The 26,681-nt window shown below is 38.3% G+C and overlaps 1 protein-coding gene across 1 annotated transcript in view; it reads left to right on the top strand.

The window, feature by feature from the left end:
- Positions 1 to 26,681, top strand: part of LOC306843810 (midasin-like) — a gene marked incomplete at its 5' end in the record, with an annotated part of 51,655 nt that overhangs the window by 13,726 nt on the left and 11,248 nt on the right. The window contains 51 exons of the mRNA XM_079375484.1: positions 108 to 286; positions 663 to 871; positions 1,085 to 1,231; positions 1,327 to 1,468; positions 1,987 to 2,121; positions 2,557 to 2,695; positions 3,073 to 3,211; positions 3,340 to 3,470; positions 3,751 to 3,889; positions 4,030 to 4,159; positions 4,369 to 4,626; positions 5,308 to 5,505; positions 5,637 to 5,845; positions 6,043 to 6,165; positions 6,290 to 6,487; positions 6,575 to 6,682; positions 6,791 to 6,979; positions 7,069 to 7,158; positions 7,561 to 7,824; positions 7,899 to 8,163; positions 8,463 to 8,622; positions 11,877 to 11,993; positions 12,114 to 12,322; positions 12,656 to 12,804; positions 12,892 to 13,091; positions 13,819 to 14,045; positions 14,151 to 14,264; positions 14,669 to 14,798; positions 14,880 to 14,986; positions 15,119 to 15,252; positions 15,341 to 15,501; positions 15,593 to 15,713; positions 16,360 to 16,576; positions 16,688 to 16,928; positions 17,261 to 17,387; positions 19,478 to 19,642; positions 19,765 to 19,979; positions 20,171 to 20,558; positions 20,668 to 20,780; positions 21,291 to 21,948; positions 22,533 to 22,694; positions 22,839 to 23,124; positions 23,215 to 23,453; positions 24,406 to 24,501; positions 24,616 to 24,710; positions 24,818 to 24,942; positions 25,018 to 25,170; positions 25,462 to 25,571; positions 25,663 to 25,736; positions 26,100 to 26,277; positions 26,406 to 26,559. Coding sequence (XP_079231610.1) covers positions 108 to 286; positions 663 to 871; positions 1,085 to 1,231; positions 1,327 to 1,468; positions 1,987 to 2,121; positions 2,557 to 2,695; positions 3,073 to 3,211; positions 3,340 to 3,470; positions 3,751 to 3,889; positions 4,030 to 4,159; positions 4,369 to 4,626; positions 5,308 to 5,505; positions 5,637 to 5,845; positions 6,043 to 6,165; positions 6,290 to 6,487; positions 6,575 to 6,682; positions 6,791 to 6,979; positions 7,069 to 7,158; positions 7,561 to 7,824; positions 7,899 to 8,163; positions 8,463 to 8,622; positions 11,877 to 11,993; positions 12,114 to 12,322; positions 12,656 to 12,804; positions 12,892 to 13,091; positions 13,819 to 14,045; positions 14,151 to 14,264; positions 14,669 to 14,798; positions 14,880 to 14,986; positions 15,119 to 15,252; positions 15,341 to 15,501; positions 15,593 to 15,713; positions 16,360 to 16,576; positions 16,688 to 16,928; positions 17,261 to 17,387; positions 19,478 to 19,642; positions 19,765 to 19,979; positions 20,171 to 20,558; positions 20,668 to 20,780; positions 21,291 to 21,948; positions 22,533 to 22,694; positions 22,839 to 23,124; positions 23,215 to 23,453; positions 24,406 to 24,501; positions 24,616 to 24,710; positions 24,818 to 24,942; positions 25,018 to 25,170; positions 25,462 to 25,571; positions 25,663 to 25,736; positions 26,100 to 26,277; positions 26,406 to 26,559 — 9,017 coding nt within the window. The remainder of the gene's footprint in view (positions 1 to 107; positions 287 to 662; positions 872 to 1,084; positions 1,232 to 1,326; positions 1,469 to 1,986; positions 2,122 to 2,556; positions 2,696 to 3,072; positions 3,212 to 3,339; positions 3,471 to 3,750; positions 3,890 to 4,029; positions 4,160 to 4,368; positions 4,627 to 5,307; positions 5,506 to 5,636; positions 5,846 to 6,042; positions 6,166 to 6,289; positions 6,488 to 6,574; positions 6,683 to 6,790; positions 6,980 to 7,068; positions 7,159 to 7,560; positions 7,825 to 7,898; positions 8,164 to 8,462; positions 8,623 to 11,876; positions 11,994 to 12,113; positions 12,323 to 12,655; positions 12,805 to 12,891; positions 13,092 to 13,818; positions 14,046 to 14,150; positions 14,265 to 14,668; positions 14,799 to 14,879; positions 14,987 to 15,118; positions 15,253 to 15,340; positions 15,502 to 15,592; positions 15,714 to 16,359; positions 16,577 to 16,687; positions 16,929 to 17,260; positions 17,388 to 19,477; positions 19,643 to 19,764; positions 19,980 to 20,170; positions 20,559 to 20,667; positions 20,781 to 21,290; positions 21,949 to 22,532; positions 22,695 to 22,838; positions 23,125 to 23,214; positions 23,454 to 24,405; positions 24,502 to 24,615; positions 24,711 to 24,817; positions 24,943 to 25,017; positions 25,171 to 25,461; positions 25,572 to 25,662; positions 25,737 to 26,099; positions 26,278 to 26,405; positions 26,560 to 26,681) is intronic.

The following is a 26,681-nucleotide window of genomic DNA, read 5'->3' as shown; positions in this document are numbered from 1 at the left end:
ATACATACTGTATATTCCTTACATACAAGGAATCATTTTCCACCATTTTTACGGTTTCTTCTATACTTTTTCTTCCCTCTGTTCTTGTGTATTATTTTGGTGATTAGCATCCATCCAGTGCTTATTCAGGGGGAAACGTCTGTAGGAAAGACGAGTCTGATAAAATGGCTTTCAGCTGCCACAGGAAACCAGTGTGTGCGGATCAATAACCATGAGCACACAGATATCCAGGAGTACATTGGCTGCTACTCCTCTGATGAGCATGGCAAACTTGCCTTCAAAGAAGGTACATAATCTTTGGAGCACACATTATGATGGAAATGTACAAGTATATGAATTTGTTATGCTTACATTGCAGATTGTAAAAATTTGTGTAAATGCATGCAAATGGTACAAACTGCATGTTATTATAGGCCAGGCTTAAAATACAACACTCAGGGTGTCCTTGCTTCATCTATCTACCCACAAAGGGAGCTGAAACAAGTAAAGACCCTTGACTTGTGCTAATGAATAATTGTAAATTCTAAGTATTCACTGCCATGTGAGATGGCAAATAATATCGTTGTCTCTCAATGGTATAGTTCAGTGTGCAATTAACCTTATGTTTATGTCATGTTTTCATGTAAACAACATATGTTTTGTTTTTTGTTTTTTCCCTGAAGGCGTTCTGATTGATGCCATGCGGAAAGGTTATTGGATCATTCTAGATGAACTGAACCTTGCCCCCACTGATGTCCTCGAGGCCCTAAATAGATTGCTGGATGACAACCGGGAGCTCTTCATCGCCGAGACGCAGGAAGTGGTCAAAGCCCACCCAAGATTCATGCTCTTTGCCACCCAGAATCCTCCTGGGCTTTACGGTGGCAGAAAGGTCTATTCAATACATTTTTAAAAAAGACTAGTTTGTCAAGCAGCTTTGCCTTAATCGTAATTTGCAACGGTAATGTGGGAACTAATTGGGAGGTGGTGATATAATGGTTCTGATGTTTCTGCTCAGAAAGAGCTCAAGAATTTTAATGCACTAAATTATTCTATCTAAATGTCCTTTTGGGGTCTGACCCATGTGTCTTTCATTTTTGTGTAGGTTCTGTCCCGAGCATTTAGGAACCGTTTTGTAGAGCTGCATTTTGATGAGCTTCCTAGTGTAGAGCTTGAGAACATTCTCCATCAGCGCTGCAGTTTGCCCCCATCCTACTGCTCCAAACTCATCAAAGTCATGCAGAACTTGCAGGTGCGTATCTCATTTTGTTGCATCAGTTTATAAGAATCTAGTTTGAGAAGTTCACAATTATATTTTTTGATATGGTGGTATTTTTTTTTAATCAGTCCTTGCGTAGAGGATCCAGTGTGTTTGCTGGGAAACATGGGTACATTACTCTAAGAGACCTGTTCCGCTGGGCTGAGCGCTATAGGCTGGATGAGCAGAATGACACCTCACGTGATTGGCTACAACATTTGGCCGATGACGGTAAAATCAATGACAAACTTTTGACCCCTTTGGAGTAAAAAAAAATACATATAAATATGTCCACTACAGTTCAAAGTTTGATGTCTGTATGTTATTTTAAATGTTATATAAACCTTGTGTCTGATACGTGCACCAAGGCTGCATTTATTTAGTAGTAAAACAGTAATATTGTGAAAACAATTTTAAAATGTAATTTATTCCTGTGATGGCAAAGCTGAATTTTCAGCACCAATTACTCCAGTCTTCAGTGTCACATGATCCTTCAGAAATCAGTTTAATATGTTCATTTAGTACTCAAGAAACAATTCTTCTTGTTATCGATTGTGGTGCTTGTTTTATGGAAACCGTGGTACTTTTTTTTTTAGGATTCAGTTCAAAACACCAGCATTTATTTGACAGAAATATTTGGTAACAGTGTCAAAGACTGTACTGTTACTTTTGAGCAATCACTGCCTCCTTGATGAATGAAAGGATTTGACAATTTCCAACTGTAATAATCATCGTGTTCACTTTTTCAGGCTACATGCTGTTGGCCGGCCGTGTCAGGAAACCAGAGGAAGCGCTAACCATCCAGAACATTTTGGAGAAGTACTTTAAAAGGACTCTGAACCCAGATGCTCTTTTCTCTGAAACTCAGGTCACCTCTCAGTTCAGTGAGTTTTTAAGCACAAACACAGTTTGGCCACAGAGGCGCACCGAATTCTGACATCAGGTCGATGACTTTCAATTACTAATGTTGTTCTCACTGGTTGTTCCATTGCATTATCACATAAACAAATACCAGTAGTACTGCACAGTTTAATGACAGTCCGTTAATAAGGCTTCTTAGCAACCCTCTCTACCAGCGTGTTCTTATATAATGCAGTTATTGAGTGTGAGTTTATCGATTGTATCTTGTGATGTTTATTTCCATCTATGCAGATGATTTAAGGTGGCAAAATATTTTACATTAATTTTTGAATTCTTAATTCTGATGCTTACCTAAAGATCAGTTTGATTAGCTCACTTTATAACTAATGGCCAGATTGATTGTTTTAGCTGGCTCAGTTTGGTATATTGATGCTTGTTGATGGCTTGGCACTTGGCAGGCCCTTTTGTGGACAGCATTGCGGGTGTCCCTGAAGAGTTCGGTCATGTGGTGTGGACCCAGGGCATGAGGAGAATGGCTGTGCTAGTGGGACGAGCTCTTCGTTTTGGAGAGTCTGTTCTACTTGTTGGGGACACGGGGTAAGCTGTGATACAGTCCCTAGTTGAACCTCAGTGAGAGGGTTTGAAAATCTGACCAGTTCCCTTTGACACATCTTAAAGTTAACAGAATGTAATTTATCAGATTAATAGTGATATTTTTTTTTTCAAATATTGTTGTAAATGTGGGAGACAAATACTGACAAGTATTGACATTGTGGGGGCCTTAGAGTAAAAAAGTTGAGAATTACAGTTCTAATACCACCTGCCATCTAGCAATAACAAATAGAAACACCTGTTTCAATCGAAAATATGTCAGCACAGGAAACAGAATTTGCCTTTAAACCTTTTAGTAGCTTAATTTATTCATCAGATAAAAGAAGCTGAAATGGATTAAAAGTTCCTCCCTTTTACTGCAGCTGTGGTAAAACCACCATCTGCCAGCTGTTTGCTGCATTAGTTGGTCAGAAGTTCTTCTCTGTGAACTGCCACTTGCATATGGAGACGTCTGACTTTCTGGGTGGCCTCCGACCTGTCCGTCACACAGGAACCCAACAGGTACTATTCATATTTCTTAAGATTATTGAGTTTACAAAACTCTCAATTCCAGTCCAAAATCAGACTGCCACCAGCTTATAGCTTATTCGTCAGTGCTGTATTTTTTATATGAATGTATTATGTTTCAGGCTGATGCGGAGGACGGCCGTCTGTTTGAATGGCATGATGGATCACTGGTGCTGGCGATGAAACAGGACGGTGTGTTTCTAATGGATGAGATCTCGTTGGCAGATGACTCTGTCCTGGAGAGACTCAACAGGTGTGAATTTACACTCAGTGTCCTCACATTGACAGCTTATTAAGAGAGTGTTTAAATTTTACTTAAAGTTTTCAATTCAGTTTTGCTTGGAAAATTCAAAAACAGGCCTGAAACTACCTGTCTGCTTTGTTTCTAGGTAAATTTAATCATAATTGTGCCCCAAATGTGCAACTTCTACACCACATCATGACAATATGAATCACTTAATCTTTGTACGTCAGCGATATTGGCTCATCTGAAGTCAAAAGTGATTATGTGACTGTCTGTGTGTCCTGTACAGCGTGTTGGAGACTGAAAAATCTTTGGTGCTGGCAGAAAAAGGCAGCGGAGATGATGAAGATGTTGAGCTGATCATTGCCGGGAAGAAGTTCCGGCTTGTCGCTACCATGAACCCTGGAGGTGATTTTGGAAAGAAAGAGGTCAGTACATGGAAAATTAGCATGGCTGAGGAACATTATCTTGACTCAAGGTTATTAAATATTCTCTAAATAAGTAGATTGTGTTTGCTGCATGGATGAAACAAGCAACCATTGGTACTGATGTGTTTGCATATGTACAGCTGTCTCCAGCACTCAGGAACAGGTTCACAGAGATTTGGTGCCCCCAGAGCAACAGTCGTAATGATCTAATGCAGATCATCCAACACAATCTGAGGCCTGGACTCTCTTTGGACCAGCATGACCACCAAGGTGAGTCACTGTGCACTGAGCAATCAATTATAAAAAGCCTTATTTCACACCCTTTGAAGTACTTAAATCTGTTTGGCCAATCAGCTGGATTCTACAGTCAATAGCGTTGTATAATTACCACTAAACTACATAGATGTTTGTTGTCCCTGGCAATCAATCTTCTACACTGTTCTAGACTCATCATTGCTCTTCCTCTTTTCCAATCTCAGGTAAAGACATAGCAGAGCTCATGCTGGACTTCATCGACTGGCTGACCAATCAGGAGTTCGGCCGACGGTGTATTCTAAGCGTGCGAGACATTCTGTCATGGGTAAACTTCATGAACACGGTATGTGAGCGGGACGAGGATGGCTTCATGACCATGGGGGAGCTGGAGGAGGAGGAGCCAGAATGGGACCTGAGATTGGACACCGTAACAGCCTTTATTCATGCTGCATGCCTTGTGTATGTGGACGGAATCGGCTCAGGTGGGAGAAAAGCGAGTGCAAACTGCATTTTTCATGTTTTGGTACCCATTTACCCCCGAAAGGAGTAAGATACACTACCGTTTCTGAGGCTCAGTAAGATTCTTTTTTTCTGAAGTCTCTTAAGCTTAAAAGGCTGCATTTATTTGATCAAAATACAGTAAAATCAGTCATATTGTTAAATGTTATTACAATTTAAACTTTTTTTTATTTAAATATATATTAAAATGCAATTCATTCCTGTGATTGCAAAGCTGAATTTCAACAACTGTAACTAATCTTAACATGATCTTTCAGAAATCATTCTGATGCTGATTTAGTGCTGAAAAACCATTATTCATTTTATCAATGTTAAAAACTGTTGTGCTGCTTAATATTTTGTGGAAATCATGACAGTTTTTTCTGTTTTCAGGTTTCTTTTATAAATAGGAAGTCAATGAAACAGCATTTTTTGAAATAGAAAAATTTTGTAACATTATAAATGTCTTTTGATCAATTTAATGCATGCTTGTTGAATAGAAGTATTAATTACTTTAAAAAAAAAAAAGGAAATCCTACTTACCCCCAAACCTTTGAACAAAGGTTTATATATGTCATTGTACAGGTCTAATATCCCTTAACCTTACTACTTAAGAAAATATAAATCCTTCTTAATGGCCTCATTATTTTTCTTCATGGTACCAGGAACCACAGTGTCAGCAGCAGAAAATGCCCTGGTGGCACGGAAATTGAGTATGGAATACCTGGAGAAGAGACTGAGCAGAATTACAGAGCTAGATGAGGAGATGCAGGATGCGCTCAAAGTCTACGACACTAGTGTCCCCCGAGAGCCCCAGTGGGGTGAAGACTTCTTTGGCATTGACCCCTTCTACATCGCTGCAGGTGAGGAATCTACCAACATGTAAAATTACATATATTAAAGCTGGGTGTTGTTAGCAATTATTGTTATCAAATCATTTCTCAGATAGGACTTTTGGGTTCTGTTTGCTACATATAGTCTGATCCACCCACAGGTCCTGAGAGTGAGGGCAGGAGTCTTTCGGACTACGCTTTGAGTGCGGGCACCACTGCAGTGAATGCACAGAGGATATTACGGGCACTGAAGCTTCAGAGACCCATACTTCTCGAGGGCTCACCTGGAGTGGGCAAAACCAGCCTGGTCGCTGCCATTGCCAAGGCCTCTGGGAACCATCTTGTCAGGATCAACCTGTCTGAACAAACTGTATGTCAGTTTTGCTTTAGCATTGCTTTGTAGAACACAATCTAAATGATAATGGATAAGTTTACCAATGCAATAACAACCTTTTTTGACAGGTGGAAAAAAGGCATCAATGTTCTATAAATCTCCAGGGGATAGTACTGTATATTATTTCAAAGAGTGTTTTTTATTCATTGTGCTGTTTTGTCCTCTCTGCACAGGATGTTACGGATCTGTTTGGGACAGACCTGCCAGTGGAAGGTGGGAAAGGAGGAGAGTTTGCATGGCGTGACGGTCCTCTCCTTGCTGGGCTGAAGGCAGGACATTGGATCGTCCTAGATGAGGTAAAGATGAATGGAAATGTGTTTCAGTCTTTCTTTTTATACAGAATTGATAACTCTAAAATATCTCTTTATATTAGTTGAGTAGCTTTAATGATTGTTGTTTTTCTTCCTCTTATCTCTACAGCTAAATCTGGCCTCTCAGTCTGTGCTGGAAGGTCTGAACGCTTGCTTTGACCATCGTGCTGAGATCTACATCCCTGAGCTGGGCATGCGCTTCCACGTTCAGCATGAGAAGACCAAGATTTTTGGCTGCCAAAACCCTTTCACACAGGGAGGAGGACGCAAAGGCCTTCCCAGGTCCTTCCTTAACAGATTCACTCAGGTAAGATTGAATGATTTTCTGTATGTTTTCTCAAAATACACATTTGATTGAGAATATGGATCTGCATTCTGTATTTTCCTCATTCAGGTTTATGTGGATGCGCTAACCAGTGAAGACATGCAGTTCATTGGTGACTCCATCTTTCCTAACATTGACAATGTGATTATTTCAAAAATGGTGCAGTTTAGTAAACGGGTAAGTAGGCGATGCTTAACTTCACTGGTGTTTTTTCTGTTGTTCGTTTAATTGACATTTGAAGATCTTGACTCCATGTATCTTGATTATTTTTTTTTGTTTCCTAAGCTCGTCCAAGAAGTGACGGTTGAGAGGAAATGGGGTCAGAGAGGAGGACCTTGGGAATTTAATCTCCGTGATCTGTTCCGTTGGTGCCAGCTGATGCAGACAGACCAATCACCAGGCTTCTTCAACCCTGGCCAGCATGTTGGACTTGTGTATGCAGACCGCATGAGGACTGAGGCAGACAAGGCTCAGGTAGCAACACTAATTTAAATACCATTTATCACTCATAACCTGGAGATATGAAGACAACTGTTAATCAGTAATACATGGTCTATCCTCAGGTGTTAGCAGTGTTTAGGAAAGTGTTTGGAGAAGATTTTGAACCTTACATGGGCTCCAGACAGTTCCATATCACCCCTTTGAACCTGCAGGTTGGTCAGATGATAATATAATTTTTGTTTTTTATTGGTTTTTAAAAAAAATTTTTAATCATAAATCTTTATTTTTGTTTTTATTGTAGTTTTTCAAATAATTTTCATATAAAAACACACACATACAGTATATATTTTGAAAATATTTGCATGTGTTTTGCCCTCATATACATGTATATATTTATATTCATATAGTTTATTATATAGAAATATATTTAATATATAAACATAACATATTTTTATTAAATATATACATGCATATGTGTGTATTCATATACATAATAAATATACACAGTACACGCACACAGATTATGTACACAAAAACCTTTATTGTGGATAATAATAGTCTTTAGAAACATTGGTGTTTGATAATATTTCTTTCTCTTTTTCACACACATACAGCTGGGCTATTCAGTCCTGCAGCGTAGTGGAGGGGCACCCATTGCTCTGGATCCTCCTTTGTCGATTACCCATCATTCTTTGCGCCCTCTGGAAGCCCTAATGAAGTGTGTGGAGATGGGGTGGATGGTCATATTGGTGGGTCCTACTGCGAGTGGAAAGAGCAGTCTAGTGCATCTTCTTGCATTGTTAACAGGACACAGACTGAGGGTCATGGCCATGAACAGCGCCATGGACACAACGGAGCTGTTGGGTGGCTTTGAGCAGGTCAGTTGGAAATAATAGGCAAGTTGAACATTTCATTAACTTAGTGATGTTATTAACCTTGTGATTATTTTTAGGTGGACATCATACGCCCGTGGCAGCAGGTCTTGGAGAGCATGGACTACGTGGTTGCCATGGTGACCAGACGAGGCCTGATGTCATTGGATGGGGCGGTGCAGGACACTGAGTTTCTGCTGAGCACGTGGAGCACTTTCCGCCGCTGGCTGAGAGACGAGGGTCTGGATACCACAGAGGGCATGGTCACGTTTGAGGCTTTAAACAAACTGGAGGTCATTATTGTTCTGCTGCACAAACTCAACACTAAACTCAAGGTCTTAACAGGTAAGACACTACACTACATCAGGAGAGTATATGTCTTCTATATGCCTTTCAACTTAAACATTTGGTTTTCTGAGACATTTGGATTTGAATTAGAGTAAGAATGAGTTGGTAAAATGAGAATGGGTTGAAATTTGCTTTTAATATATTTATTTTTAAAAATGTAATTATTACTGGAAATATAATGTAAAATTCTTATGAAAATATAAAATAAATGCAAATTAATTCAAAAATAAATCCTTACTTTGAGCCTTGTAATCCATTTAAAAGAGTGTCATAAAATCTCTGATTGTCTACTGCAGACATGTCAAAGCTGCAGATGGACTTCACTCTACTGAAGGAGCGGTTGGCCCAGATGCAGGACGGCTGGACTCATGGTGGCTTTGAGTGGCTGGATGGGACATTAGTTCAGGCACTGCAGGCTGGAGACTGGTTGCTCATGGACAACGTCAACTTCTGCAGGTCAGATGTTTGTAAACATGTTTTTTTAAATGCTTAAGATGTTTTTTGGAGTCTCTTAGTAGATTTGTGGAGATGCACATTTGACTTGTAGTAAATGATTCAATGACACAATTATAACAGTGACATAGCACTCTTATCAACACTCATTACGGAAAAATTAAAACATGGGTGATTTAAAAAAAAAAGGCCATGAAATATTGGTTTCAAATTATTCAAGAATTTTGATTAGAGTGATACAACTAGCACAGTGAAAATAATGTATTCCTGGTAGACATGTAATAAACAGGGTTCCCACGCTTCTTGAAAGTACTTGAATATCAGACACATGGATTCAAGGCCTGGAAAGTACTTGAAAACAAATATAGGTCCTTGAAAGTGCTTGAAAAAAATTTGAAATAAATTTGTTTAGTAGAATGGTGCTATTTCAAAAATGTTCCTATATGCGCTGTCAAAGACGAAACGAAACGGCGCTAATTATTGGGGTGGAGATGGGGTAGCGTGAGAAAAATCTTATCATGTGAGCTGATGTGCACATTGCGCAGCCCTACATTGAACCTATGTAGAAGCAGTGCATTTGCGACTATGAAAAAATATTTAGGAGCACCAGTGTGACTGACCTGATCAGCATATTTGTGTTTGCGCTGAGGGGAGCTTCAAAGGTTTCTAACATACTCACAGACATACTGTATCTGTTGATTCTTTGAACACAATGTTAATCAGAATCCACTCACTGCTCAAAACGCTGTTTTGTTCACGAATCCTCTTTATAACAAAGTGTAGACAGGGTGTAAATAAGAGATTCATTGTGCAGTGTAGAGAGCTGCATTGATTATAACAGAACTTTGTAAGATCGCGATGAAGAAAGGAGAGTGACAGCTTTTAATGATTAAGGGAGTTTCGAAATGTGATGGGTTTGAAAACCTGGAATTGCAGTTACTTGCGGAATTATCTTTATTACGTGGGTTGTACACTGGCACAGCTCCAGCGCAGATGAATCTAATGTTTTGAGGTGAATGTATGGCAGTCAGTCGCCGCACCAGTGTGGATATTTACTGTACTTCGCAATCACAGATTAGTCTTTGTCTTGGAATATATGACTCAAATAAGAATTTTCAACGTATATTATCATCTGAACAAGTAAGTTACAAGTCAATCACGTTTGTTCTGACCAACTGAGGATAAAAAGCATTACCATAAATCGCGCTACCAATGGTGATTAAATCTAAAGATCAGTTAGCTCATATCAAATCGTGCAAAGTATTATTATAATTATACTTTATTCTTAAATTAACAACATCAGCATTGCGTGACTATGAGTATAATGTGTATTAGCGTGTAGATTTCAATTTCTGTACAGATTAATGTAATTGTCATTCCATTCGAACTTCATATTAAGAAAGTCTTTTAACCCAAAAAGCAAATTATGCTCCCTTCAAACTGGTTGTCTTTAAAACACAAATCTTGTGTAAACTCAGGCTATCTGTAATCAGAAGCACATTTAAAACTGGAATATATTTTAATTTAATTCACATGTTTCATAAACGCATAATACTTTCTGGATTACAATCCGCCATCAAAATGATACATTTAATTATTCCAGCTGCTGTGAGATAAGGCTATAAATGATGCGCCACCTGCAGGATCCTCACATGCGATAGTCTAGTAGCCGGGAAAAATTCTTTGTTTACAGACATGACGTAATGACGCAGTGCCATGCTCGAATCTCCCGCGAAAACCTACCCGTACCACTCAAATTAGAAAACATTATTATAAGATAACTGCTGTGAATCGGGCTAAAGTAAGGCGATAGTTTTGAACACTGGCTGGTTATGTACTTGCTCAAATATTGATTTTGGATCCTTTTTAACTAAAAAAAAGTTACGAACTGCAGCTTTTAAACAAGAAGTTAGTATTAAGTGACTTGCATTGTCTGAACACTATTGCCTGATTTTGCTCTATGTCGTCAATGAAAATAGTTTCAAACTAAGTCACAGCCAAGCCGCTGCGCATCTCCATTCAAACACAGCGTTGTTTCGTTTATATATGAATTGGCATTTTCAAACGAAATCTGATTCAATTATCCATTCATAAAGACAGTCACTTGCTTCGTTCCTGAATGAATCAGCCATTCGAACGAATCAATTGAATGAATGATTCAGTGATAAAATCATTGACTTGCTGCCACCTACTGGCAGTTTTCCTTTCATTTTAAAGTATCTTTTCTGTTATTTAAGTCATTTAATATTTCTATTCAAATTTTTTAATTTAAAACATTAACCTCAACATGAAGTTATGAATTTAATTGCACTCATGCAACCTCTGAGCCTCATTAAACGTCTGAAAATACACTTACAATCCACTTTTGTGTTCTTCTGTGCCACCTCTGTAGTACAAATTATTTTAATACTGATTTCATTTGATTGGTAGCTTATTCTTATTCTACTTGTTTTTATTTAGTTGTTTTAATTAGAAATTTAAAAAAAAAGCTTAAATATTTTTTTTTTATTTGACAAAAGATGATTTACCAATAGAAAGGTATAAACAAAATTCCCTGTAAATCACTTTAAGAAGTCAAATATCATCTCGTAATGGGAAGGCTAATATTTCATCAAAATTGTAGATTTTTTATTAGAATGTGCTCCTAAATTTTTGACTGTGATCCTAAATTGTTTTTAAATTAGGAGCACAAGTGCTCCTTAAAAAAATTAAGCGCAGAGAGCTGTTTAACCACTTTTTATTAATTTATTAGAATAGGTAACACTTGTTAACTATTAACTACGACTTTTCCCTCAATAAAGTCCTAATTTGTGCTTATTAATAGTTAGTAAGGTAGTTGTTAAGTTTAGGTATTGGGTAGGATTAGGGATATAGAATAAGGCATTAATGTGTGTTTAATTAGCACTAATACATGGCTAATATTCTAGTAATATGCATGCTAATAAGCAACTAATAGGTGTAACCGTAAAATAAAGTGTTACCCAAAATTCCTTTGAACACGACTGCTCAAAATGGTATAAATTTATTAAACCTACACATTCAAAACCTCATTCCTCTGAAATGTTTAATGTAAATTTTAAGGGTAAGTGAAATGTTAAGTATTCTAAGAGGTCTTTCATGATGCTACTATGCTGGGGTGTGAATTTGACAGGTGCTTGATATAAAATAAATGGTGCTTTAAAAAGTGCTTGAATCTGGTGTTCATGAAAGAGTGGGAACCCTGAATAAAATAACTCTATGAACTATTCGTGTTACAGCCCTTCAGTGTTGGATCGACTAAACGCCCTTCTGGAGCCTGGTGGGTCATTAACTATTAATGAACGAGGGATCATTGATGGAACCACACCCACCATCGCACCCCACCCTAACTTCAGGTACAATCACATCCTGAACCAACATTACATCTTGCTGAACAGTTTCAAACCTAATGTGAAAATACAGTTTTGTGAAACTCACTGCCTTTGTTCAATCCTATTTCTCTTTGTGTTGCTCAGGTTGTTCCTCACCATGGATCCCACACATGGAGAAATCTCTCGAGCCATGAGAAACCGTGGTGTTGAGATCTACATCCCTGGTGAGCATGAGGGAGTCTGCTGGGACACCCTGGATCTAAAGATGGTGTTACACACCCTGGGTGTGACGGGAGACTGCGTGTGTGACCTGCTGATCTCCATTCATTCAGAAATCAAGAACACAATATGGGGTGAGTCTGTGGTTCGATCAAAAACTTAATGTTGTTGTTAGTTTTTCATTGTTTTTACTTGTTGTTGTTTTATTTAAATTTGGGTTTAAAGCAGTGTTATTTTATTATCATTGAGATGCTGTTATAGTTTTTAATAGTTACTTTTTTTGTGTTTTTATTTAAGTTTTAGTTATTTTAGCATATCAAATTAAGCAAAATGAAAATATTTTTTTTTGTTTATTTCAGTTAATATAATTTATTTCAAATATGGAAATATTTTTATGGTTTTATTTTTAGTTTACTATTGAGCTTTAGATGTGTTTTAATGGATATGTTCTCTTTAATGTCCTCTAGACTCACCTGCATCATCCATGTCGTCTCTGCTCCATGCTGCGTCTCTGTTGTCTGGTCAGCTCCAGAGAGGAGTTGATCTGCCCAGTGCCCTTTTACAAGCCTGTGGAGAAGCTTATGCTTTCTGTCAACGCACTACTGCTAACCAGCAGGTACATGAATGTTTGTCCATACACCACGAAAATATATGATGCCATAAACTTATGACACACCAAACTTACCTCTACTTCCTGTCTCAGCTGGCTCAGGATATCATTGAGAGGCAGTTGGCAGTGCTGGACTCTGAGGACTGGGGCAGTGGGCTGCTGTGTGCGGGTGTGTGGCCGGACCGCATCCCCTCAGCCCTGCTGTGCACTGAGGACTCGTGTTTCTCCAGTGTCCAGAGAGACGGACAGGTCCTCCTGTACTGCCTCAACACACTCAGTCTTTACGGAAAAAGGTCAGAACTACACTGTACATACAAATCATTTTGTACTTCATTATCGGCCAAGTCATTGGTTGTTAATGAGATTCTAATTTTGTTTGTGCTCATGAAAGTTATTAACATTTAAAGTTATTAATTTTTGTCGGCCGCCGACATATACTGCGCAACTGTGCTCACGGCGACCCGAGTTCGATTCCTGTCTCGAGGTCCTATGCTGATCCCGCTCCCCTCTCTCCTCAATACTTTCCTGTCATCTCTCCACTGTCCTGTCTAAAATGATAAGGGGGTAAATAGCGCCCCCCCCCCCCCCCCAAGAAAAAATGAAGTTATTAATTTTTCATTTCTATTTTACTTCTATTTAATATATTTTCTTAATTTTTAAAGCATTTCATAATTAAAGTTTAATTATTATTATTTTATTTTAGTTTTAGTTCAGTTTTAGCTTTCAAGTTTTTTTTCTAGCTTAAAGTTTTTTTTTTTTTTTTTTTTTTTTTTTGTTCTAAATCAGTATTTTGTGTTTGTTTGTTTGATTATATTTTATAAATAAATTCATTGTTGTTTTTTATTTTTGTTATAGTTTTTAAACCATGGAAATTTCAGTTATTAGTAATTTAGTTCAATTATTCTGTTTTATTATTTCAGTTCGCCAAAAAAAAACTTGTTTGTTTTTGTAAAAAAAAAACAGTAGTTGTAATAATATATTATTAATAATAATAATAATAATAACATTTTACTGATTCAGGAATCGTCCACTGAGCCTGGTTGACCTGCAGAGGGCAATGCAGAGCGGTGCTGTGCTGGACGGGCTGCAGTTTTCTGGAGGTGGAGGTCTGGACAGTGGAGCTGAGAATGCACTTCGACTCCTCCCAACAGCAGTTAAAATACTGACAGAAAGAGCTTCTCACAGTGACTGGGTCCTCAGAACCAGCTGGCTCTCCCACCTTACCAAAACATACAAACATGCACCAGGTATGCTGTATAGGAAAAAAAAACATAATTTTTAATGTGTTTGATAAAGCTTGTGTTGTCCTGAGCTCATATTTTTGAGTCCTGAGATCATACTTGTGCTTGCAGATGCAGCTCTGATGCAGTTGGAGGCAGGATGCACAGCGCTGAAGGCTGTATTCAGCAGCAAGCTCATCGGGAAAGGCAAATGTCTGGCAGAGCTCTTGCAACCACACAGCACAGGTACATATACACACTCACACATATATACACTTATAGACCACTTGAAATAAAAATCAGCCTTGTGTTCTTTTGTAGAAAATGCCTAAAATAATAAGTCTTTCATAACAAGTGTCTCTTCCTCTTAAACATCTTTTCTGCTGATGTAAATTAAAGCTGTGTGAGTAAGGAAAAACAATATCATGATACCAAACCATTCAATAAAGTTCTGATAGATAAAATAAAGTCCAACCCTATATTATTTTATGCTAAATGCGGTTTCATTCTGAAGTCAATCACATTGGGAATGCATTCTTCATTGCCTTTAATATTTATTTATATGGAAAACTCAGAATCATAGTTCCATAAAACAAAAATCATATACAGTTGCTGACTTGTGGAGTTCCTGAATTTTGTTTCTTCACCAGATGACTACAGGATTCTGGTAGACATGCGCTGGAACAAGCAGTACTTGGACATTTTGGCCAACACCTGCAACTTTGAGGATGAGGAGAGATACATGGAATTCATGGAAGCACTGAATGCTGTTGCCAATAGGTAAGTCCTTATGATTTTTAATACACAAATATTCCAGTAAATTGGAAAATGGCTAGAAATGAATGTCTTATGTTTTAAAAGAATCACACTGCTGATGGACCGAGAGGAGAGAGCAGCTATTAACAGCAGTGCTGGAAACAGCTCGCCTCATAACAGCGCACTTAGGATGGCCACTGCCTTCTCAAAAGGTACACACTCCCACAGCCTTGTTAAAAATACATTTTTGATATTAGAAGACCATTTTAAATACATTTATCAACATTCGATGAAAAAGCCTGGGTCGTATGTCTCTATTCACATTATAAAATTGGGTTTAATAGGGACGGTTGACATAGGTCACCTGCCTCATCCAGTGTTGGTCCACCTGCGCTCATTCTTCGACCTGTGGGATTCATTTGTACTGCAAGCTGTGCAGTCGGGCCAGCCCTACATCTTTGACCACCTCATGTTTGAGGTCAGAACTGTATTCCACAGAGCATATTCATTATAGCCGTGCTGCACTGTTCTGCAGTTGGTTTAAGGTGATGTGTTTGTGTGCCCAGATCCTGCAGCTGCTGCAGTGGAGGGATCGTTTCTGGCATGTGTGTAACTTCCTGTCCGTGGATACTCGGAGTGTGTGTGTGATGTCCCTGCACTGGCAGTGGGTGCACAAAAACCTCATTTTGCGGCTGCCTCAGCTTTTGATGGGGGATAGTGACTATGAGTGAGTAATGGCTTTATTATGTGACAAAAAAACATCATGTAATGTTCTCTGTAGTGTTTGTTTATATGCATATTGTGGATGTTCATTTCAGAGGCCAACAGGAACTACACACAATCTCCACGGCCATCCAGAACACACTTTCCAGTTCCGTGGCTGTGGCTTCTGCTCTGAAGGGCATTCAGAAGACATTAGGAAAACCACTGCCATTTAAGGTTAGGCAATATATCGGACACAAAGAAATTTAAATGTTACACAGGTTCAACTCCAGATAAAACTATTATTCAAAAATTTGAGGGATTTTATTTATTTTATTTTTTTATGTGAAATTCAGCTAGCTGTATGTTACTGATTGGGAAACAGTCTAGTTTATTTAATAATAAGCCTGTTGTACACTATAATTTAAAAGTTTGGCATTGTGTTTTTTGGGGTTTTTTTTTTTTTTAGAGGAGTCTATTATGCTTACCTAAGCTGCGTTTATTTGATCGAAAATGTAATAAAATATTGTGAAATATTATTAAATTTAAAATAAATGTTTTAAAATATATTTTAAAATATAATTTATTCCTGTGATGCCGAAGCTGAATTTTCACATAATCCTTCAGAAATCATTGTAATATTCAGATATGGTGTGCTAGAAACTTATCAGTGTTAAAAAGTTGTGCAGCAGCTTATTATTTTTGTAGAACCCATGATACATAGGAAGTTTTTTTTTCAATATAAACCTTTTATATCATTATAAATGTATTTACTGTCAATTTTGATCAATTTAATTAGTTCTAGCTGAATAAAAGGTATGTTTTATAAAAAATAAATTAAGACATTCTAGCAAAAGTTTCAGATGTCCTTCTTTCTGTGCAGCTGGAGGCAGTGGCTGAATGTGCAGCCCGTCTGCGAGTGCTGTGCAGGGCTTTGGATGTTAAGGACCTGCGACTCGACAACAGCCTCGCATCGCTGTGGAAACAAGAGGTGTCTCGTCTCCGTGGTGTGGCCATGGGAATTGACTCCAAAGAAGCTCTACTGGAAGCTTGGGGTTTGGTGCTTCAGGCCAACCTCCTGCTGGAGCCTCAGAACTCAGGTGAACTAGCCATTTACATTTTGGACAGTAATTTGAAGTGGTGCAGTACTAGTCATGCAAACCCTGGCCGCTTAGTTTAATGACACAGAATATTCTTATCGTTCTATTCAGGGGTTCTGGAGAGGCTTGTGAGCTGTGTGGATCAGCAGCAGGGTCATATGGCTTCCTGTGGCCTGCTGGACTCGCTTTCAGAAGAGAATGAGGAAGAAGTTGGAGAGAGTGCCGCACCGGGCCGGGAGGTGTTACTGCAGCTTGCACGCAGGGCTCAACTGTGGCCTGCACTGGAGGAGTTGGCAGTCCTTAACCAAATGAAAGTCACCACAGACCTGCTGTACCTGTCAGTCACACCAAGGTATGACTGCGTTTCTCTACCAAATTATTATAAAACAATTCATCGGGCAGCTTAATGACATTGTCAGTATTGTTGTTTATATACTATTATAATATTTTTAATAATATTATGAATTAGCTTTTATTTTTTGTAAAGTAATTTTTTTTTTTTCGTTTTTATTAGGTTTTTTGTATTTCTATTTAACTTTTCGCATTTTTAGATAGATTTTTTTTTTTATCTAATATTTGTATTTATATAAATTATATATTATATTTATATTTTTCTATATATAGACTTTATTCTTTTTCTGTATAATGTTTTATTCATATTGTTTTGCATATTTTGGTCTACAGGAGCAGTAAGAAGGCAGAAGATGGTCTGCGCAGGTCCTTCTCTAACCATCTGCGTTTCTGTATGCAGTCAACCCCCATGAATATCCGACAGCTGCAGCCTCTCTGGTTCCTGCTTGGCACTGAGCGGGTCTGTCAAAACACCTTCATAAGCATTCTGATGTTTTTCTGAAATGACTATATTGATTTGGGCTGTAGCGATTCGTTGCGACTAGTCGATTATTAAAAATCGTCGACTTCATTTTGCTCGCGTCAACTAACCGGCAAAATACCGGAAGTGGCGCATTTCATGGACGAGAATCCATAAAACTCATTATTAGACTATTTTCCAAGGCTGCATGATATATTAAACCCATTTAAAAATCACAATTAAGCATAATTGTGAATTCACAAACGCTACGATTTAATTTAATAATAATTATATGCGATGCAGTTCACACAGCATATGCTCTTTAATTATTTACATGCGTGTAGTTAAGCACGTGCGTCTCACAGCGGCTCCGTTCACAGTAGCTCCACAGAAACCGTTATCATTTACATGTGCAGCATCTCATACTCCATCTCTGCATGTTGTTGTGAGTTTGTGTTTATTATAACGTTCATCTGGGAACGCAACGCGCGCCATTTCATCAGATTTGTAAGGTAAATCATTTATAAATCTACACAAACAGGAGAATACATCGCGGTTTCAAAATAAAAGCTCAGACCCTCACTCTGAATTTACACGGTTTGATGTCCACATATTCATTTAATCACAGCGGCTGTAGCATTTCTGTCCTAAAGAAATGGACAAATATTAAAGATTAAGTGTACGTTTGAATTAAATGGTGCTTGGTCAATATTAAACAGTAATGTGTAAAAATAATCGTCAGGCCGTCTGCGCTCCTGCAGGCCTTTATTGTGATGCGTAATCTACATTATTTCTATTGTTTATAATACATTATGTATTTTAACAGTTATGTTCAATAAAACCATATGATTTCTTGCTTTTGATACTTTATTTGAACTAATTATTATTGCATCATTGATATTTTATATGAATTTTAAGTCATTTTAAAAGCTATTGTTCACTTAAATCAATTTTTATTACCACCAAAAAAATATATAATTATAAGGCCCTATGAAATCAGTTTTATTTCCAAATTCAGTTTTGTTAAATTTTATTAATCAAAAAGTCTGTCTAATTAATTGAGTTTTGCAGTTTTATCTTTACCAAATTCTGTTTTCCATTATTTTCTGGATTCCATTTTAATGGTTACATTAAATTTTAATAATAAAAAGCATCTCCAATTAATTGATTTTATATATTTTTTTTAAAGTATTTTTTTCAGAAATACTGCACATTTACATTTTTCACCTAAATAAATTCTGGTAAATAATATTTCTGGTAAATATTCCTTTAAAAAGTGTTTTTTGATTATAATTTTATTATTATTAGACTAGAACACGTGGATATGTTGTCATACACTATAATCCTGAACTTTGATTTCAGTGATTTAGACTGAGATGGACACTTGCCTCTTGCACTCTGTTACACTTCACTTTTGCTTTAAAAAAGGATTTCATAGAAATTTAGATTTCATTTGGTTTAATAAAAAATTTTTGCGGGAAATTAGTCCTTTCGATTAATCGAAAAATTAGTCGTTAGATTAATCGAAATAAAAATAGTCATTAGTGGCAGCCCTAATATTGAGGATTGTTGAATTTACCATACAAACAATACAACGATTAAGCTTGATCTTTACATTTATCATCCAGACAATACAAATTACCTTTGTTAAACATACCATTTATAAATGTCATATATAAAGCATTCAATCCTCCATTTACTGAAAAACACATGCTGCACCAGGGACTAATATTTTAATTTCACTTAATCTCAGTTTTAGTCGTGTCCTAATGGTTAGAGAGTCGGACTTGTAATCCAAAGGTTGCGGGTTCGAGTCTCCGGCCGGCAGGGATTGTAGGTGGGGGGAGTGAATGTCCAGCGCTCTCTCCACACCGAACCCCCAACTGCTCCCCGGGCGCTGCAGCATAAAATGGCTGCCCACTGCTCCGGGTGTGTGTTCACGGTGTGTGTGTGTTCACTGCTGTGTGTGTGCACGTTGGATGGGTTAAATGCAGAGCACGAATTCCGAGTATGGGTCACCATACTTGGCTGAATTTCACTTCACTTTCACTTTTCAACTCTGATCAGTCGTCTTGTAATTCCCTCCCCAGCCTGTGGAGGAGCTGCCGCTGGTGTGGTGTGAGCTGCTGTCTGAGACACTCGCAGCATTATGGAGTGGCAGCGTGACCTCTGACCCTGACCGCTGGCTGAAGTGGAATCCGCTGAACCCTGAGGAGCACATGAACTCCAAATCACTGTTGGGACCATCTGATACGGTGTGTGTGTGTGTTTGTAGAGGAAGAACTCAAAACAAAGTTGTTGTTTTTTATTTGTATGAACATGTTATTTAACTTGTATCTTCATAAATAACCTTGATGTGATGTCTGTTTATGTGAAGGGTCCTGGCATGCTGAGTCGTGCGGTGTGGTCCCACTGCATGCTAGGAGTTCTGAGCAGTATTGATGCTGGCGGCCGATGGGATCCATCGGGGTCACACTTCCTGTCATCATCACGTTTGACCCTGGGCGAGTGGAGAGAGAGAACCGGGCAGCTACAAGATCTGAGTGCTGTGATCTGGGATAATATGGCTATGCCTGAGCTTGCTGACTTCAGGTAGAGACACATATCACACCTAGTTAAGGAGCACGTCATGTTAGATTTGAAATATTTTAGAACAGTATGCTATTTATTTATTTATTTTTTAAAATATTGATTTAAATGTATTAACAGTTTTTATTGTAATTTCTATTGTGCAGTGATTAATTTTTTATTTTCTATCTCTCATTCCCTCTCATTCTCTGTAGATTAACTGACTGTAGGTTGCAAGGACTTGTGTTGCGTAGACAACTGCAGTCTCTCTCTGAGCTGTTGTCTCCAGGTTTACAGGAAAGCTATGCAGAATCTTGTGACAGTCTAACTGAAGGCCAGGACCCCATTTCTGCAGCCCAGGAGATTCAGATCGCCCTCAGAGAAGGCCTTCCGGAAAGCCTGCTCCCAGAGGGCTTTCTAGATACCCTAGTGACATGCTTGACACAGTTTGCACACAACCGGGCACAAGATTTGGTCCAACTTGCCCGCTCTGGAGTTTTTTGGGTGAATATGGGTCTGCTGCAAATTCAAGTTTGGGCTCCACAAACAATTTTTGATCCTGCAGTAAAAAGGGCGTATAAACTCCGCTATGCACAAGAGGAGGTGAGACAAGCTTGCAAGTGGTTGCTTTTGTGAGATTTCTAGAGATCTGTTGCAGCCTTTTAACTACATGCAGCTCACCTCAAGATGACTTTCTTCTTCTGTCTCTCAGCTTGCTTTGCTACAGGAAGAGTGGAGAGGGCGGAGTCTGTCCTCACAGCTGCTCACAGGGGCGGAGCTTGAGGAGAGCAGCACAACTGACAGCTTTCAGCATCCTCGCATCAGGTAATACAGATATGAGAGATTTTCAGCTAATATCAACCGATATTGATTAGTGCTGGGCAACGCGTAATTGCGATTACTCGCATCCAAAATAAAAGCTTTTGTTTATATAATATATATGTGTATACTTTGTATATTTGTTTTGTGTATATATAAAGACACACACATATAGTATATATTTTGAAAATATTTACATGTACATATTTATATTCATATAATTTATATAAATATATTTAATATATAAACAACATATTTTTCTTAAATATATACGTGTGTGTGTGTTTATATATACATAATAAATATACATAGGACATACATATATTATGTACATAACTTTTATTTTGTATGCGATTAATTGCAGTTAATCGTTGCCCAGCACTAATATTGATTTTAAATTGTTTATCAAATCCCCTAAATATTATTTTTTCTTACTGTACATCAGGGATATTCAATTCAATTTCCAATTTCCAATTGGATGTTGAATTCTCTTTTGTTGTTTCTGTGTGTTTGTAGGTATTTGTGGATCCGTATGCAGCAGGTGAAGGAGCAGATTTGTGAACTGAGTCGTAAACAAGCCTGCCGCCCCCCTGACCCCCAATATGGTCGCCTGTATCAGGAACTTCAGCACTACCTGTGCAGCATCGGCCAACCAGCGTCAGTGGGCGACCTGCTCTCCCACCTCTTGAAGGCCTTACAGGCCCCAAAATCAAGATCAGGAATTCAAGGTTTGTTGAAGGAGGAGGCTGTCTGGCAGGCTTCACAGCACCGCTTTGTCCAGCGGCTGGTCGAGGAGTACCCTCTCTATCCTGACGTGGTTGTGCCCCTACGGGCAGCAATTTTGCAAGTGCAGCATGGCATGCGACTCCTGGCGTCTCAGGTGTCCTCGTCGGTGACTGCCCAACCGGGTCTGTCACGTCTCGTGTCCACTATGCTAGCTTTTCCAAGTCCAGCGGCGTCCTCTGATCTGGCCTGTGCGGACTACCTGTGTTCAAGGGAATGCTTGCACACGCTAAAGAGCCTGGGAAAGCAGCTGCCAGCAACAGAGGTCAGCCGTGTGATCCCAGATCATGCAGTTTTGTTGTTGAATGCGCTACTGTACATACAGAGTCACACACTGAGTGCTGGTCATCTCAGTGCAGAGACGCAAAAACTCTTCAGACATGTTTGCCAGGTGAGATACAAAGTACAAATATCCCAAATAATAATTTGATTTTAATTTCAATGAGATTTTGATATTCAGATTTGTAATGTGGTGTCCTCTAACTTTTTATAATAAATGCATAAATAATTAAATAAATAATAATAATAAAAAAATATACTAAATAAATAAATACATCATGTGGATATATAAGAGGTTCAATTTGTATTATTTATGTACTATTTTATTTTTATGTTTTCAGTTCAGTTTCATTTTCATATTAGTGACTAATTTTTAGTATTTTTTATTTCTGTATAGCTTTAATTTATATTTATTTCTGATAATTTTTTTTATTACTTCAACTATTCAGTTAGTTGCCAAAACATCATTTCTATTTTTTTTAAGTTCATCCAGTAATTTTAATTTATTTTAGCTTTATTTATTATTGATGATCTATATATGTCATGAAAACGATTTTGAATAGTTTTTTTTTAGTTAATTTAGTTAGTATATAGATATAGACAGTCTGTGTGAGAAGAAAAATAATATGCTGGTTATATTTGAAAAATAATATAATTCGTTTTGTATAATAATTATGGTGATGTTTTTTTTTTCAGGCAATAGTGAATGAATGGGACGAGCAGGAGAAGAGAGCGAGAGAAAAAGAGCAGATGGAAGCCAGTCTGTACCGCAGTCGCTCTCGTCTACATGGGACAGGCCTCACAGAGGACCAGCAGGAAGAGAGAGAGTTCAGACGCTCTTTCCCCTCTTACCACAAGGTAAACATGGACTAAAAGGGTCACATGCAAGTTTTTACGTGGGATTTAATTTATTTACACACATTTGCATGTTTTGTTGCTCTTTCCATTGTTGTCAGATCGATAAGAGTTTGTCTTTGGATCCATAATGTGTTTTTTCCATAGGATTTTGCTGATATCACTTCAGAACCTAGTCTTGATCAGCCAGTAATCATAGAGGATGATGATGATGCAGATATGAAGTCGTCGTCTAGTGAGACGAGCAGCTTCCTGTTGGTCAGCAGCATGAACACAGTGGTTCAGATCCATCAGAGACTCTGTTTGTCTTATGCTCAGTCACTGTGGTACCAACCCAACCTGCCAACCAATCACAGCAAAGACCACATCAGTGCCCTGGTTTCGTCATATCAAATCACGGCTCCACTGATAGCCCGCTTCTACCATCTCATGGGTATGAAGGCATGATTTTATACAAATCAGAAAGCCTCAGCCCTCACATCTCATTATCTGATCTTTCCCTGTTTATCCTTTGCTCTCTCAGACTGTGAAGTGGACCCTAAGTTGATGGGCTCTCAGCTTCTCCTCAGCACTCTGCTCCAGAACACTGTGAGTGGTTCTGGAGGTCCAGCTGGACTGATTCTGCAGAGTGATGGGCCATATGACTTCTACAGAGACCCCAATATGAGTCAGGCCCGGATCTGCCTGCCAGCACTAGAACAGCTGAGTAAGGCTGTGAGACAGCGCTTGAGCGACTGGCCCGAACACCCTGCACTGGTTCAGGTGAGAGATTGCAATGATATGTTTCAGGTTTTTTGAAATTGGGTTGAAGGGACCCCCAAGGAACTTAAGGAAAAAATGATTTGACAAAATGTACACTATTGTTTAAAGTTTGAAGTTAATGTTGTTGAAAGTGTGTTACACTCATCAAAGCTGCATTTATTTGACCAAAAATATAGTAAAATACAGCAATTTGTTTTCTATTTTAATATATTTTAAAGTGTAATTTATTTCTGTGATGCCAATTTTTAGGAGCCATTACTGTAGTCTTAAGTGTCACATGATTGTAATAATGAAATCGTTGTTATAATTAGTGCTCAGGAAGCATTTCCTGTTATTATCAATGTTGAAAGCAGTTGTGCTGTTTAATATTTTTGTGGAAACTATGCCACATTTTATTTCAGGATTCTTTTATGAATAGAAAGAAGCAGAACAGCATCAATTTGAAATAACGTGATGTTATAAATGTCTTTTACTGTCGCTTTTGATCAGTTCAATGCATCTTTGCAGAGTAAAATCATTGAACTCCTTAAAAAAATTAGTTTTTAAGGCTATTTATAAAACATATCTTATTTTTAAAGAACTGCTTTGAAATAATATTTATTGTGAAAATCACTTTACTAATAAATCTGAATTGAATTAAAAATATTTATTGTCAGGTATGTACATCTAACAATGGTGTGCCTAATTTGATAAAATAAATTAATTAGCTTATTAATTTTTTCTTTGTGCTTTGTATTGTGTACATGGCTATTTTCTTGAAAATCTGTAGCTGCATTTATATTTTAAGGAACAGATGCATCTCACAAAGGTATAATCACAATCTGGGCTCTAATATTTGGCATCAAGTAGGGTAAAAACCCCTCTTTCAAACGTCTTTGAAACTCAATTTGCTATGAAGTGTGTTAACTTTTGGCTATTTCTCAAATGCCCTCTTTTGTATTATGTGTTGCAGATCACCATGGTAATAGAGAGGATATTGGCGTTTAGTCTTTCCAGCCCTCTAGCAAAGTTCCTAAACGGTCTGGAGATCCTACTCAGCAAAGCACAGGTAGGGGAATCAGCTCATACTCTAGTCAGTAGTATTCTGACCATTTGTGCACAGCTTAGGTCATCAGTTTCAGATATCCGTTTGCGAGCAGTTCTTCGAATTTTTTCCGCACAGGACTGGGAAAACAATGCTAGCCGGGCAGTGTCTCTTAGGAATGAGCTGGAAGCTATCACACAACTCATCATTCAGTGGAGAAAACTTGAGCTCAAGTAAGTAATGAAACGGTCTTAAACTTATGGTGATGGTTAAAGCGTGTTAAATTGCTTTAATCTGCTATATGGTGGTCTAATTGGTTTCAACTACTGTATCTCTGCAGCTGCTGGTCGAGCAGCCTAGATAACGCACAGAAGCGCCATGCTGAGAATTCAACCAAGCACTGGTTGTCCATTTACCAACTCATCGAGAGATACCTACAGGAGCAGAGGACAGACTCCAGACATGGTGACCGAAATGTACAATAAATGATTAATCACATTTTATCTGTTTGCACTGAATGACACTTTTGTTGTCCTATAGATGATGGCGTGGAGAATCTTTCCCTCTCGTCAGTCTCATCCACCCTGCAGGCCTTCATTGAAGGCTCCACCTTAGGAGAGTTTTCTGTTCGCTTGTCCATGCTGCTTGGTTTTCACTGCCACGTCCTCCTGGCTCCCAAACAGGAGGGACATGGTAAGAGAAATCTGGATTACAGCATATCCATAGGGACAGAACAATACATATACAATGTTGATACAGTACAGATTGTTTTATTTTGACTTCTATGGTACTTTGTGTCTTAGAGCAGCTGTGTGACAAAATGATGACTATGCAAGGCTGCGATTCCTAAAAGCATCGTAAGCCTAAGTTGATCGAAGCTCCATTGGTTTCAATGGGTCTACGATGTACTTAAGCTTACGATGCTTTTGGGAAAAGCACCCCAGGCTAAATTAAATGAATGACTTCTTCCTTTTATCCTCACAGACTCGCTCTGCAGTTTGCTGTGGAATCTCAATAAATATTACACACAGTTCTCAGAGAGCGCCCAGGCCAAGATCACCCAGCTTAGGTCTCCTATAGAGAAAGAGCTCAAAGTAAGTGGAACCAAAGCAAGCAAGACTACTGTCAGATGTAATTTTATCTCCATTTATTGAGTTAATGTAATGTTTATCTTGATGCCTATAGGACTTTGTCAAAATCTCCAAGTGGAATGATGTCAGTTTTTGGTCCATCAAGCAGTCAGTGGAGAAGACACACAGGTGACGGTGATTGACTAAAAGTTACACTACCATTTAAAAGTCTGGGGTCATACATTTTAAATTTATTATAATAGAAAACAGTTATTTTAAGCTGTAATAATACTTTCTTTACGTTTGAACATATAAATGTAGTCTCTGTGAGAATAAAAGTCTTATTTCAAAATCATTAAAAAAATCTTACCAAACCCAACCTTTTGAATGGTAGTGTGTTTTCAAAACACATCAGTGTGATATTGTCATTATTCATCAGCATGTTTGTTACATATCAGTACTAGACGCCTTGTGTCTTGTATATTTAACATATTGTTAAAACAGTGGGCATCAAACTGGCTGTAATGGTTATGACATTGTGTCTGTGATCAGGACCCTGTTTAAGTTTGTGAAGAAGTTTGAGGCGGCACTGAAGGAGCCGTGTGCACCGTGTCTGGTGGAGCAGGGCAGCAGCATGGATGATGTGGATTCACAGCCTGAGGAGACTCCTCTGCACAGGGTTCATCGGGCACTGAGAGCTGCCCTACCTGGAAAGGGCAGAGATCTGCAGGTAACAACCTCGAGCTGAAATTTCAGCCCTTTCTAAACAACATGACTTCTTATGAATTTTCTTATCATGATCCTTATGGTGTTTCTTTTTGTAACAAAGCTGTATTTCAAACACTTTTCATGCATCAGGCTGATGGTCCAGAGGAACTCTCATCTGATAAAGAGCCATTGTCTCTCCAAGCCCGTCTGCCTGTCCTCACGAGGAAGATGAAAAAGTTATGTGTTCAACTGGTAAAGAAGACCACTCTGCCTGAGCTCTCTGAAGACCTGGATCAGTTCACAGGTATCACTGTTTGCCTTCATTTATAGGCTGAGAAGTTTATTTTGTGTTTTTATTATTGAACTAGATTATTTTATGCTGTCATATTTGCTGTCCTCAGGCTAGGTTACGCAACATGTTATGTT

This window comes from Barbus barbus (genome assembly GCF_936440315.1).
Source record: "Barbus barbus genome assembly, chromosome: 24".
Lineage (NCBI taxonomy): Eukaryota > Metazoa > Chordata > Actinopteri > Cypriniformes > Cyprinidae > Barbus > Barbus barbus.
This window is presented reverse-complemented; position numbering and strand designations above follow the sequence as displayed.